Here is a 13,670-nt window from a genome sequence, read left to right on the forward strand (position 1 = left end):
GCTGAGCCTGCAGCCGGTGACACAGGGGCGGGCGGCGCTGTGCCGTGTGATTCCAGAGCTGGGTAGTCTGGAGGAGCTGGAGAAGAAGAGGGTCTGTCGCATCATCACCACCGACTTCCCTTTGTACTTCGTGATCATGTCGCGGCTGTGCCAGGACTATGACACCATCGGCCCTGAAGGGGGCTTCCTGAAGAGCAAGCTAGTCCCAATGGTGCAGGCCACGTTCCCAGAAAATGCTGTCACCAAGAGAGTGAAGCTGGCTCTGCAGGTGACACGGCTCTCTTTCCTGCGCCCCCCCCCCCCCCCCGCTGCCCTGCCGGCTCTTCCCTCCGCTGCCCCGCCGGCTCAGACAGAGTTCCTGGAGGATGGGAGGAATTCAAGGCCCCCAGGAGGACAACCCTCTTCCCCAGGACGTCCCCCCACTCTTGTCTAATGCCTTAACGTTCCAGTTAGAGGTGTGACCTTCAACCTCCAAAGAAAGTTGGGTGGAGAGGAAAAGGCAGGTGCTGCCTGTTAAGTTGCAGAACACCCCCCACCCCCCACCATAGGGCATTCAGCCACAAGGGGATTCCACAAGTCTTCCTGGAGAGCTACCTAATTCGGAACAAAGACCAAATCATCCCTCGAATGAGAGGCAGGAGGGAAAGGGGGAGAAAGGGCTCTAGAAAGACAGCCGAGCAGTGACCTCAGCCCAGAGACAGCTTGTGCTCAGCAAAACAGATCTGCAGGGTCTGACAGTGGAGGGCCCCCCACCAGCCCCTCAGGAAACTTGGCCCTGTATGTAAACAGCCTGCTGTCCTTTTGGGGTGTGCTGGCCCTCACGAACAAGGCCCTCTGCTCCTCGAGGCTGAGGGTCCACCTTTGATGCCTCGCAGGCCCAGCCTGTGCCGGATGAGCTGGTCACCAAACTCCTGGGCAACCAGGCCACGTTCAGCCCCATTGTCACTGTGGAGCCTCGACGCCGGAAGTTCTACCGTCCCATTGGGCTTCGGATCCCACTCCCTCCTTCCTGGACGGACAACCCGAGGGACAGCGGGGAGGGGGATACCACCAGCCTGCGCCTGCTCTGCAGTGTCACTGGTGAGAGGCGCCCCTTTTGCCTCTGTTCCACCTTCCGGGTAGCCACAGCTCCCTGTGGCCACACTCAAGGGAGACGGGAGAGGGTGAAGCTGGCCGTCAGCTTTGCTATGGCTTCCCTAGAGGATGTGCTCTTGGAAGGGAAGGAGGGAAGGGGGATCCATGTGAGAAGAGCCCCCTCCGTGGACTGGCCCTCTGACCCCTAGAGGAGAAGTCGCTCGGAGGAGCGGGAGAGTGTGTGAGCGAAGCTGTGCTCAGGCCCCCACCGAGGGGCCCGGCTCTGCCCTTCCATGCTCTGCCCTTAGCATCTTGCCAAGCTCTGTGTCTGCCATCTGAATGCCGTCCCCCAGCCCGTCTTTGCTCCCGTTACAGGAGGAACAGACCAAGCCCAGTGGGAAGACATAACGGGGACCACCAAGCTTGTGTATGCCAACGAGTGTGCTGCCTTCACCACCAACGTCTCTGCCAGGTAGGGTATGGCCCCCCTAGCCCAGAGAGGCCCCAGACCCTCTACCAAGGGGGTCAGCGCTGACCCTACTCATGCCCCATCCTCATGCTTCAACCCTCCCGTCCCGGGCTTGAAACCGAGATGGGGCCCTCAGCTGCCCCTTTGCACACAGAGGCCACACAGTGACCAGCGGGCGTGTCAGAGCGGCCATCACTAGGGTGCAAAGGTGCCTTCGGCCGGCACAGAGCTGACACTCTCCATCGGACACACTTCCGATCAGCCCCCTCTGTCTAGGTTCTGGCTGTCCGACTGTCCTCGGACTGCCGAAGCTGTGAACTTCGCCACTCTGCTGTACAAGGAGCTCACCGCGGTGCCCTACATGGCCAAGTTCGTCATTTTCGCCAAGATGAATGACCCCCGTGAGGGGCGTCTGCGCTGCTACTGCATGACAGACGATAAAGTGGACAAGACCCTGGAGCAGCACGAGAACTTCGTGGAGGTCGCTCGGAGCAGGGACATAGAGGTACCGTGCCTGGCTGTGCCCGTTCTCACCGCCGGGCGCTCTCTTACGCTACCCCTGCCCGCAGACTGGGGCACCCGGGCCGGAGAGGTGAAGTCACCCTCCAAGGTCACACACTAAGGAAAAGGCAGAGGAAGGATTTGTCGCAGCAGTCTGAGCTCAGAGTGCACGAGCTCAACCGCTATGTCAGGGTTCTGGTAGTGCCCCGATGAGGCGGGGAGGACGGCTGGACGAGTGACATGAGAAGAAAGGAATGGGGACTGGATTGGAACCTATTCCTGGCTCCTGGATTCGTCGTGTCAAGATGTGCAAGGACCCAGAACCGTTCCAAACGTCTGGCCTCAGAGTTTGTTCTGAACCTTCCGCAGGGGCTAAGGGCACGGGGCTGGCCCTCTGGAGCCATACCTCTAGTTCTGATTCAGGAACTAACTGGACAAAGCATTTTTTCTCTTTGGGCCTCAGTTTCCTCAACTGTCAAGTGGGTGCAATGATAACATCTCAGTTGAAAGCATCATATGCACAGTAGGGATTTCTGTAATGTGGTCCTTTTAGCACTTTGCATAAACCAAATTTTTCTGGACAGGTGTCAAAAGATCCAGCTCCTCTGGGGAAGCCCTGTGATAATCCTTTAGTGGAGTTCTAGTGTTCTCAGATGGCGATCTTGACCCACCACCCAGGGATATACAGAGATGCTTGCCTATTATAAAATCCTTTGAAGCGAGAAAGCATGCCTCGCCCATTATAACCTCGGACACAAAGCCTTTTTTGAAACAAATGGTGGGGTTTCTTGGAGCATAGCCCCCATGTCTAGTGCAGTAGACGGGGCATGAGCTGCCGAAGGAAAAGACCAGAGCTGGAGGCAGGAGAGGACTAGTAGGCGTGTCTCCCTGACCAGCTGTATCTGCTTTTCTCCTCCTGCAGGTTCTGGAAGGAATGCCTCTTTTCGCAGAGCTCTTTGGGAACCTGGTACCCGTCAGAAAGGCTGCCCAGCAGCGGAGTTTCCAGTTCCAGTCGTTTCGGGAGAACCGCTTGGCCATACCGGTGAAGGTGCCGATGAATCCTCCGGGTCTAGATCTGGGAGGCAGAAATCTCGAAGCCTTTGGAATAGCACGCCTGAGTCTTGCCTTTGTGTGCTTGAATTTAGGTGAGGGACAGCAGCCGAGAGCCAGCAGGGTCCTTGTCGTTTCTGCGCAAGGCCATGAAGTATGAGGACGCCCAGCACATTCTCTGCCACTTGAACATCACCATGCCCCCCTGCACGAAGGTGAGCTGCCCTCGGGGAGGGCCCTTGCTGGAGGGAGGGGGTCCCCGCACAGACTCAAGGTCAGGTGCTTCCAAAGAACTTCTTCCTGTTGAAAAGTTGCCTTCGGGGGCGCCTGGGTGGCTCAGTGGGTTGGGTCACTGCCTTCGGCTCAGGTCATGATCTCAGGGTCCTGGGATCGAGTCCCGCATCGGGCTCTCTGCTCTGCAGGGAGCCTGCTTCCTCCTCTCTCTCTCTCTGCCTACTTGTAATCTCTCTCTGTCAAATAAATAAATAAAATCTTTAAAAAAAAAAAAAAGAAAGAAAGAAAAGAAAAGTTGCCTTCGAATTCCCTGAGGTCCAGGAAGGCCTTTGGCTGTCCCCTGGACCCTTGACTGTGGCTTGGCAGAGTGCCACCCTCCCCCCAAAGCCCTTCCCGCAAGCTAGGAATGATGCCAGTGTCAGCCCTCGGGATGAGTGTTCTCACTGTGGGCCTTGGGCCCTCAAGGATGTTCTTTCTCGAAGGTTAGGAGCGCCACAGGCATCCACCGTGGCATGCCTTGTCCAAGGCCTCTGAGACGTAGAACCAGGTGTCAAATGGCTCAAGGTTACTGGCCGTTTGCAGGTTTTTTTCGAAGCCCCTTTTTCATGTACTTGCTTATCCTCCCCAGGGTGTCAGGCCCTCAGAGAGGGGAGCCCTTGTGTCTGAGCCGCTGCAAACACCCAGATTTTTGAGCTCAGCAAAGGCGTCCTGACCATTTATGTTGACTTATCCATTCCTGTAAAAGCCTCAGAGTCACCAACCACTAACCTGGGGACTTTGGAAGGCTCGAGCATCTCCATGTTCTTGTTCTTCTGCTGCCACTGGCAACTGTTGGCCTTCCACGCCCGACTCTGGAAAAAGCGGGGCTTTGTCTGTGTGTTCTGGCTCAGTTTCTCTTTACTGTCCAGGGAGAGTGTGAACCAACCTCTCTTTCAAAGGAGGGTTTCCTGCAGCATTGAGCAAGCCTCTGGGTGCTTCTCCTCAGGGCTGGGCTGCTAGGCCTCGGGCCAAGTACTGAACACGGGTCTTTTGAGTATAAAGGAACCCGGAAAGACAGACTTGGTTTTTCAGTTCAAACCCCAGCTCTGCCGCTTATGAGCGACCTTGGGCAAGTTACTTCACCCGTCTGTGCCTCAGTACCCTCATCCGTGCGATGGGAGTCGCACTAGTACCTACCCAGAGGCTGTCACAAGTGTCACACAGGGCCTGACCACCTGGTAAGGGCCACACGAGCTCGCCCTCATTGTTCTTGTTCCTGTTAATAAAGGATGCGAATGTCTCACTCCCTCTCGCCCCCACCTCTGTGCACACGCCTGTTCTCTGCTCCAGAGAAACAGAGTCACTTACTATTTGCCACGACGGCTTGAAGGCGCTCCAAGATGGGGAAGCCCCAGACCCACAGTATCCTTTCCTCTGCAGGTGAGCAGTGCCGATGAGAGGAGAAGGACTCTGACGCCGCTGGCCCTGAGATACAGCATCCTCAGCGAACCCTCCCTGGGTATAAACCTCTTTACAGGGCATGCTCCCTGCCTTTCCAGAAGGTTGTAGGTGACATCCCTTCCCCTCGCTCCTATAAGAGCTCCGCGTTGATGCACTTTGCTTGGCCTATTTTGAGCAGAGCATGGGGAGCCTTTGGCCCCGGGTGGCACCTACCCCTCACAGGCTTAGCCGTGAGGGCGCTAAGGTCTGCCTGTGAACTGAGCCTCCATCTGAGGACACTTACTCACACCTGCTGATGCTGTGTCCTGTCAAGACTGCTGATAGCAACCCAACGTTTCTTCTCCCCAGGTTCCCTCAGTGGGACAGACCGAGCAAATATGAAGATGGCTATTATATCAGAACACCTCGGCCTCAGCTGGGCGGGTGAGTCGGGGAACTGGGGGCAGAAGGGCACTTTGCCAGTCTACACACGGTCCTGCAGCTCCTGTCCCCTCATGAACAACCTCTTCTCAGCATTCTTGGTGCATCTGATGTGTGATTGTCTCAGATAAGTCTGTTGACCCAGCAATGCCTTTGCGTGTCAGCGCAAAGTGAGCTCCCTCGCTCCTCCATTTCTGCCGGGTTTTTCTTTATAAGAAAGAATTAAGTTGTTTGGTTGTTTTTTTTTGTTTTTTTTAGATTTTATTTATTTGAGAGAAAGAGAGAATGAGCAAGAGACAGAGAGGGAGACTCTGAAGCAGACTCCACACTGAGCACTGAGCCCAGCTCGGGGCTTGATCCTATGACCCTGGCATCATGACCTGAGCCAAAACCAAGAGTTAGATACTCCGCCAACCGCACCATCTGGGCACCCCAGAAGGAATTAACTTTTGAAGTTACAAGAGACCTTAGACTCTGGTTCACCTCATTTTACAGATGGGAAAACTGAGACCCCGCTAAATAAAATGGCTCTAGTTTTATAGCTAGTTAGTGAGAGAACTCTGGAAAAACATCCAACAAATAAAAAACACAGATAAAAAAACTACATCTCCTGACCACCTGTCCACTGCTCCCCACACTCACGTTGCCCTTCCTCAAAGCCTGGCTTTGTGAAGGGAAAGAAAGAAAGAAAAGGAGAAGTCTCAAGGTTACCTAATAATTTCTGGCTGTCACTGAGGTCGACCAGAAGTCCCATCCACAGTAAGGACAGATCTCACTTTGGAGTGAGGCTGTGTGTGGAAAAATTCCGTGAAAGCTCAAAATGTGTTTTACTCAAGTCACCAGCCCTATGACTTAGTCCACTCCCCATTTTTTGTTAGCTTTCATATGAATGGACTTCCTTCATCAGGCTCCCTGTAGAGAAGGCTTCAGAAAAACCCAGAAACCTTAGCAATAACCTGCTGAAAGACTCTGTGGGAAAAATTTACAACAGAGGTTCAGGGACTATTCAGTTCTTTTCTTTTTATTTTTTTTTAAAAGAATTTATTTATTTATTTGACAGAGAGAAACCACAAGTAGGCAGAGAGGCAGGCAGAGAGAGGAGGGAAGCGGGCTTCCCGCTGAGCAGAGAGCCTGATGTGGGGCTCGATCCCTGAGATCATGACCTGAGCTGAAGGCAGAGGCTTTAACCCACTGAGCCACCCAGGCGCCCCTGGGACTATTCAGTTCTTAAGCCAAAAAAGAATGTCCGTTGCTGCTGCTTGTGCGTGTGTATGTGCGCACGCGTGTGTGGTACGTGTACATTCTGATTCTTACTATCCCTGTCCCTCTGGTCTTCCTCATCCTTGAAATTGGACCCTGAGGCTATTCTCCCTTCCAAAGCACCTGTGAGAAATAACAATAAAAACACTGGGAGGGAAAAACTAACATTCTGTGTTACTGCCTTGCATTCAGACAGGAACTTGTATTTTCATTTTAAATGTAAACAATGCCTTTCCCTGAAGAAACCTAAGTGCAGAGATGCATTTCCATTCTAATTGCTTTCTGGTGGAAAGTAAGTGGCATCCTGGTGTCTTATGGACGGCCCTGGCGCGGGTATCCGGAGGCTCAGCCCGCGCCTGGCTCTGGCATTGGCTTGCTCCGTGACCTGGCGTGAGCGCTAGACTTGCTGAGAGGCTCAGGATTGTCATCTCATGTGTGAAGTGACGAAAGAGCGAGGGGACATTCATTCATTTGTCGTTCACTCCTTATTTTTTGAGCACTCCTGTTCCTGCCCCACTTTCTGGAGATACAAAGATGCAGGTGTCTGTTTCACTAGGCACCACTGCGTGGGAAAGACTACCAAATGCAGGGCGAGGCTGTCCTTTAGCTCCCGGCACTCCGTACCGGATGCCTCCACTCCACTGGGGAGCCGGAGCTGGGCTCTGGCGCAGCTCACCCTTGGCTTTGGGTCTTTGCTTGCAGAGTTGGCTCGGGAGCTGCAGTTCAGTGTGGAAGACATCAACAGGATCCGCGTGGAAAACCCCAACTCCTTGTTGGAGCAGAGTGTAGCCTTGTTGAACCTCTGGGTCATCCGTGAAGGCAAAAACGCGAACAGTCAGTACCATTAAGCTAAGGACGCCTTCTCTTTCCAAAGCTCATGCCTCTACACCCCAGCGGTTCTTCCTCCAAACTCCAGTTGGGATCATGGCCTTTGAAACCAATCCCTTTTGCACTCGGTCTCTGTCTCCCTGTCTCTCTCACACACATGTCTCAGGGTCATGGGGTCCTCTAGGCAATCCTGTCACAAGAAGATAGGAGAGTCTCGGCCTTAGCCTGTTTCCCGTCTGAGTAAGAGGACAGTCATGCAGGGACCGAGATGACCACTAGGTGCAGGGGGTGGGACTTCCTGTGGACATGAGGACTGTCCTCTGAGGACAGAGCATGGGGGAGCAAATCCCGCCTGATGTGAGACTATCTTTTCCTCCCACCTGGAGGGAAGATTTGTCTCAACTCTTTCCATCAGCTCTTCCTCAAGTATATTCCCAATTCTCAGGAACCCTGGGAGGAAATTGTCTGCATTTGCATCTCAAATTAACTGGCAAGGACCAAGGATTTCAAAAGGACAGTATCCAATTCTCCTCCCTCTCATTCCCTGTGGACTTTCTTTTGGAGGACAAAAAAACAGTCTCTCCTTACTTTAAAATTGGCTACCATTAGGGGTTTAGGAAAGATCTGTGGAAGGGTAACAAACTATTCCCCAAAGAGGCAGGTAGTTTTGATGCTGAAAAAAGAGAGATGCCTCCACATTCTGAGACAATAAATCACCCCCACCCCCCACTTCCCACCTGCCTAGTTCTAGAATCCGCCCCCCCACATTCCCGCCCCACCCACGATGATGTGAATCCCCTCAGCAAGCGCCCCTTTTCTTCTCCCCACCCCACAGTGGAGAATCTGTACACAGCCCTGCGGAACATTGACCGCAGCGAGATCATGAACATGCTGGAAGGCTCGGGCAGGCAGGGCCGCAATCTGAAACCTGAGCGGCGGCACGGGGACCGGGACTACTCGTCGTCACCCTCCCAGATGAATGGTGAGTGTCTCCTGGAAGGAGGCGGGCTGAGCTGGGTGCCCCTCTCCAGGCACCCGTGACACCTGATGAAACCATCTTTCCCTTTGGTGGGAGGTCAACCTCCACACATTCCGTCCCTAGTGGTGGCGAGCACAGAGGCAAGCAAGACAGATGGGGCAGAGAGGCTCCCCGATGTTCTCCACAGTCAACAGGCTGGTGGTGTGGTCCCAGGGAAGAGTTGCAGTTGGAACAGGGGCTGGGATCCCCACGCCTCCCTGTAGTTCTGTGCCAGGAATGGACCCTCTCTGGGCTTGTGTTCTCATCTGTAAAACAGTCAGTGATAGAGACGCAGAGGGCATGGAGATTTGGGCCCAAGATCTGATGTGGATAAGCTGGCTGGTATTTTCAGAGTCCTGGTGTGGCCCTTCTGTGAGGCTAAGTGGGCTCCTTTTATTTTTCAGTCTGGTCTCTCCTCTCTTTCTCTCTTTTTTCTCACCCCTTCTCTTTCCTCTCCCTCTTTTAAATGTGCTTTGAGCATGGTGCAGACCCCCAGTGTGACCAGTCCCAAGGGGAGGAAGCCCAGAGGCCCCTAACCTTTGCCCCTAGGACTCCCACTAGGTGTGTGTGTTGGGGGGTGCCTCCCATTCACCTCCCTCCTCACAGCAACAGTGAAAGTAGCCAGCTGCATGAAGGAGAGGGGCTGAGGGGGCCTCCCCCCACTCCTTTCCCCTCACTTGCCCTCTCTCCAGTCCCTGCACACAGAAAGAGCAGAGGCCCTGCTCTTCCGCGGGAGCCAGGAAGCTAGGGTTCCAGTTCCTTCCTTTCTCCTGACTCCTCGAGCTGCTGCGCCAGCTCCTCTTCTCTAAAGCCCGCAAGTGAGAGTCGATTCCCAAGGGTCCTTTACAGACCTTGGAGAAACCATTTTAATTCTATGGTGCCTATTATGCCCCCACGGGCCAGCTGCACCACGCTGGTTTCCCCAAGCTCCTAGTTCACAGGCAGCCCTGGCCATGCACTCACGTGCTGGCTGCGTGGGCACTGTGGCCCCAGGGTGGGGTGGGGGGCGTGCCCCCTGCGGGTAAGTTCTAAGTGGGTCTGGGCACCGGGCCTCCTTCGGCCGGGTGGGGCCTGTGCACACAGAGCCACTCACACGTTTCTCTCCCCCATGTCCTGTGCCTCCCGAAACATGCCATTTAGCATGCCTGGGCGCAGGGCTCCTCTGTTGATCACGTCCCGTCCTCTTCCTCTTCTGCCTCTGACCTCACCCGGACCTCTAGTCCGCTCATTCTGTTGCACTGTCTGTCTCCACTGTCTCGACCTCGGCCGGGTGGGCAGGAGCCGTCCACCTCCACTGATGCATGTCGTGAAAGACTTCTAGCCCTCGCCCCCCACGTGGCTCACGGCTGCGTGGACGGCGTGTGTGCACGCGTGTGCACGGAGGTGGGAGGAGTCGGGAGTGTCTCTGGCTCCAGGGGAGGCTGGGTACTGCGCACTGCTCACTCTTCATACCTGGCGTAAAAGGGCTCCGAGGCAGTGGTCCACCCCCACGTCCCTCAGGGGACCAAGCCAGAGCACTGCGGGGACTGCGAAGAGCCCAGCTCCCTTCCATGGAGAGAGAGGGGTAGGGCAGCTGAGGAACCCTGAAAACTTCAGGAAATCCACATGACAGAGTGCACCTCCTTTTCTCTGTGATATCTGGTCACTTGGCTGGGTTTCTTGACATTCCTGGGGCTGCTTCAGTCCAGTCAAATCAGCAAGTTTGTGTTTCTTTGTGCCCCAGTTATATACCTAGAGGACAGCAGGCATGTAGAATTATGCGAGCATTAACAAGGCAGGAGGACAATTAAAATTACTTTAAGAGGATGGATCCCATGTTAAGTGTTCTTACCACAAAAAAAAAAAAAAAAAAAGTCCCAGACTCAGCCATCTGTGAGGCTGCCATCGGCCTGCAGAGCCCAGTGCCTAGACAGAGTTCGAAACCCCTCTGTGGGACCCGGGCCCTCCGTGACTGGTGAAAAAGGCTCTGTTTTAGTGGGTCTGCTCATTTGGCAAATACTTCCTGAACACCTGCCACGTGCCAGGCATGGGTCTAGGCAGGAGAGATAAATCAGGTCTCGGACAGACACGCACAAAAGTCCCCCAAAACTCTGCCTCCAGGGAGCTTACCTTCTGTTGGGAGAGTCAGGCAACAACGAGATAAGAAAGTGGGTGACCTAATGTGTTAGCAGAGGGAGGGAAGAGGGGCAGGAGCAGAACTCAGAGGGCAACAGGAGGTCAGCTCTTACAGACTGCCCTGAGGACACTGGGTCACTGGCAGTGAGCTAGGGAGCCACAGGAGGCTTTGTCAAGAAAGAGTATCCTGATGTAACTTAAGTTTTCACAGGATTCCTCTCCCTGCTTTGTTGATCTTAGACAATTACAAACCGAATGCTTCTGTGCATCCTGGCTTCTCTGTCTCTCCCCATCCCCCCCTCCCACCGCCCCCTCCAGCAGGCCTCCTGATGGACAGAGGCTGGGTGCCCTTCATGCGTGCTCCCCAGCACGACCCAAGCAGTCGTTAGCAGACACCCAGCTTGCTCTTTCTGCTCTGCTTTTCTGGCACTAGAACTGGCTTCTCTCTGTTTATCCTGGCCTCTTTCCTGTCCCAGGAAGAGCATCTCATATCAGGGTACCATTCTGGCCTGGAAAGAAGGGACAGGAGGACTGAGAGGTAGTAGGCTGGGGAGAGAGCAGCCGCCACGGTTCCCCTGGCTCTCTCCTGGACAGGGACCCATGTTGTCTTGCTGCCCACGTAGCCCTCTGCACAGATGTCACAGTTGGACATTTCCTCCTTTGCTCTTTACCTTGCTTCTTTGCTCATCTGAACCTCCTTATGAAGCGATGGGGATGAAGGGCAGGGCTTGTGTGCTCTGTGGCAGTCAGGAAACAGAATCTTGAGGTCTGTTTTCCCTCCTTCGTGACCCCTATTGCCATGTGCACCTGGCCTGGTCAGAGCAGAAAGGGGATTAAGTTCAAAGGCCAGTTTTCTTCCCCTCCATAGGAGGGGACTGCCCTGGGCTCTTGGGTAATAAACATGAAGGAAAAAATTGCCTATAAAACAAAAGAAAGGAAAAGAAAAGAAAAGAAAAGCATGTTTCTAAAAACAAATCAGATTTCTCATGTAAGAGGAAAAAAATAGACATCTCACATCCACACTTGTCAGGTCCGTTTGTTGGACAAGTTGGACATGTGGTAATGTCTACTTAGAAATAAAATGTGTTTTACTTCCGTCAACTCCTGAATCAACTGGTGAATGCAGCTCTTGTCTGAGGTCCAGTTGGCTGTCTGCTCCTTGTCTAGCTTGCTACTAACATTAAACTCTGAGAGTGATCGTTACATCTTGGTTAGCAGAGACCCACCAGGATAACCAGAGATGAGGAGAGACTTGGGTCAGGACTGCTGGTCTGTGCTGTCCCCCAAAAGCGGGATCTGTAGTTGCCTCTTACCTGATCTCCCCAAAAAGCAACTCCAGAGTGGGGAGCTCTAGACTGAGGGATGGGCTGATGACTCAGGTGTGGCAGAGCCATGGGAGATTATTAGCAAGATGGGCACTTCTGAAACTCAACCTAAGGGACTCAGCAGACCTCATTATGGTGCAGTCCACCCCAGATTTTGTGAGGTAATCCTCATGAGGTTGTCTGAGGCCTTAAGAACATTGCTCTGACTTAGTAGTGATTCCCACTGGCATTGTGTACAGCCACCCACAGCCTCGATCAAAGCTTCTGGGGATGTGGATAGATCAGTGGGGGTCCTCTGGGGCCTGAGAGGGAGCAGCGAGGCATACACCCTAAACACTAGTACTACAAGAAGGGCTCTAGAATAAGAAAAGACAGGAAGTTCTGGGAGAGGATATGCATGAATTCTCTTCATGGACACATTTCATTTGGATGAAATCCTATTAAAGTGAACACCATGTGAGTTTTAAGGAAGAAAGGTCCCAAAGGGTACCAAATGAGCCTTGGGCATTCTGTGGCCAGTAGAGCTACCCTCTTCCTGTCTTTATCAGGTCTTACTGAGACTCCCAAAAGTGACAGAATATTCACTTGGCTATAACCGACAGGTTGTTTACGATACATTCCACTTCTGGCCAAAATGAGGTAAATAAATAAGGACTGAATATACCCTCCTGCTTAAAACGGCCCCTGATACTCCAAAATGGGCCAAATATAGGAAACAACAGTTTTTACAACTTTGGACATGAGTCAACAAAAGACAGTGATCCATGGGACGTGGGAAACAATTGAGGAAAACTCTGTAATTGCTAGTTTCTAGGTCATGACATAGAGAAGAAAAAGCCAAGGAAGTTTCCCTAGGTTGGAGAGTTGTTGAGAATCCAAAGAGAATGGAGCAACTAGAGTTGCGAAGATACAGACTACCAGGGAAGACACAGTTGCTTAGAGAATTCTGAGATCTTCAGATTCACTGAGTGGGATTAGACATTACAGAAGAAAAGGTTAGTGAATTTGACAACATAGTGATAGAAACTCTTCAAAAACCCAAAGGAAAAGAAAAATTTTAAAAAGCATCAGTGATCTTATATTTGTGAAAATAGAGTTCCCAACAGAGAATGGGTGAAAAAGCATCTGAAGAAAAAAGGGCTGGAAAATGTCCAAATTTGATGAAAACTATAAATACACAGATCCAAGAAGTTCAGTGAATCACATGCATGAAAAACACGAGAGCAACTATGGCAAGGCATATTTTAAACAAACTGGTCAAAACCAATGATAGAGGAAAGTCTTGAAAGTAGCCAAAGAAAAGGGGACATGTACAAAAGAACAAAGACAAGAATGATTTCAAACTTCTTGTTGGAAACAATGCAAGTCAGAAGACAGTGAAGCAACATCTTTAAAGTAGATCACATCTTGAAAGAATACCTCTAAAGTAACCTAGAATTCTAACTATACCTAGCAAAAATAGCTTTCAAAAATGAAGAGAAATAAAGACTTTTCAAAATATACAAAAACTGAAGGAATTCATCACCAGGGGACCCATGCTTCAGGCAATGTTAAGAAATAAATGAAAGTCTTTCAGGCCAAATTAAAATGATACCAGACAGAAATATGGATCTATAAGAAGGAATTAACTGCCAAAAATGTTAACTGCGAGGATATAGTTCGTTACATTATTTCTTCATTATTTAAATCTCTTTAAAAGATAATCAATGATGTAAACAAAAGTAACAACAACGCAATGTTGGGTTTATAACATATGTAAAAGTAAAATGTATGATAACTATAGTAGAAAAGTAAAATAAGTCGGGGGAAAAATGGAGGTATACTATTATAAAGTGCTTATACTATACACCAAGTGTTATAATTTCACTTCAAAGTACACTGTGATAGGGCACCTGGATGTTTCAATCGCTTAAGCATCTGACTCTTGTTTCTGCTC

The 13,670-nt window shown here is 51.8% G+C and overlaps 1 protein-coding gene across 5 annotated transcripts in view; it reads left to right on the plus strand.

Moving 5' to 3' along the window:
* ANK1 (ankyrin 1) overlaps positions 1-13,670 on the plus strand; it is a 209,178-nt gene that overhangs the window by 170,982 nt on the left and 24,526 nt on the right. For all 5 annotated transcript variants that reach the window (XM_044225313.1, XM_044225314.1, XM_044225315.1 and 2 more), the window contains exons 29-38: positions 57-268; positions 876-1,080; positions 1,450-1,546; positions 1,820-2,048; positions 2,967-3,092; positions 3,190-3,309; positions 4,748-4,826; positions 5,117-5,191; positions 7,151-7,282; positions 8,112-8,258. In XM_044225313.1, the coding sequence (XP_044081248.1) occupies positions 57-268; positions 876-1,080; positions 1,450-1,546; positions 1,820-2,048; positions 2,967-3,092; positions 3,190-3,309; positions 4,748-4,826; positions 5,117-5,191; positions 7,151-7,282; positions 8,112-8,258 (1,422 nt within the window). The remainder of the gene's footprint in view (positions 1-56; positions 269-875; positions 1,081-1,449; positions 1,547-1,819; positions 2,049-2,966; positions 3,093-3,189; positions 3,310-4,747; positions 4,827-5,116; positions 5,192-7,150; positions 7,283-8,111; positions 8,259-13,670) is intronic.

This window comes from Neovison vison, chromosome 11 (genome assembly GCF_020171115.1).
Source record: "Neovison vison isolate M4711 chromosome 11, ASM_NN_V1, whole genome shotgun sequence".
In the NCBI taxonomy this organism is placed as follows: domain Eukaryota; kingdom Metazoa; phylum Chordata; class Mammalia; order Carnivora; family Mustelidae; genus Neogale; species Neogale vison.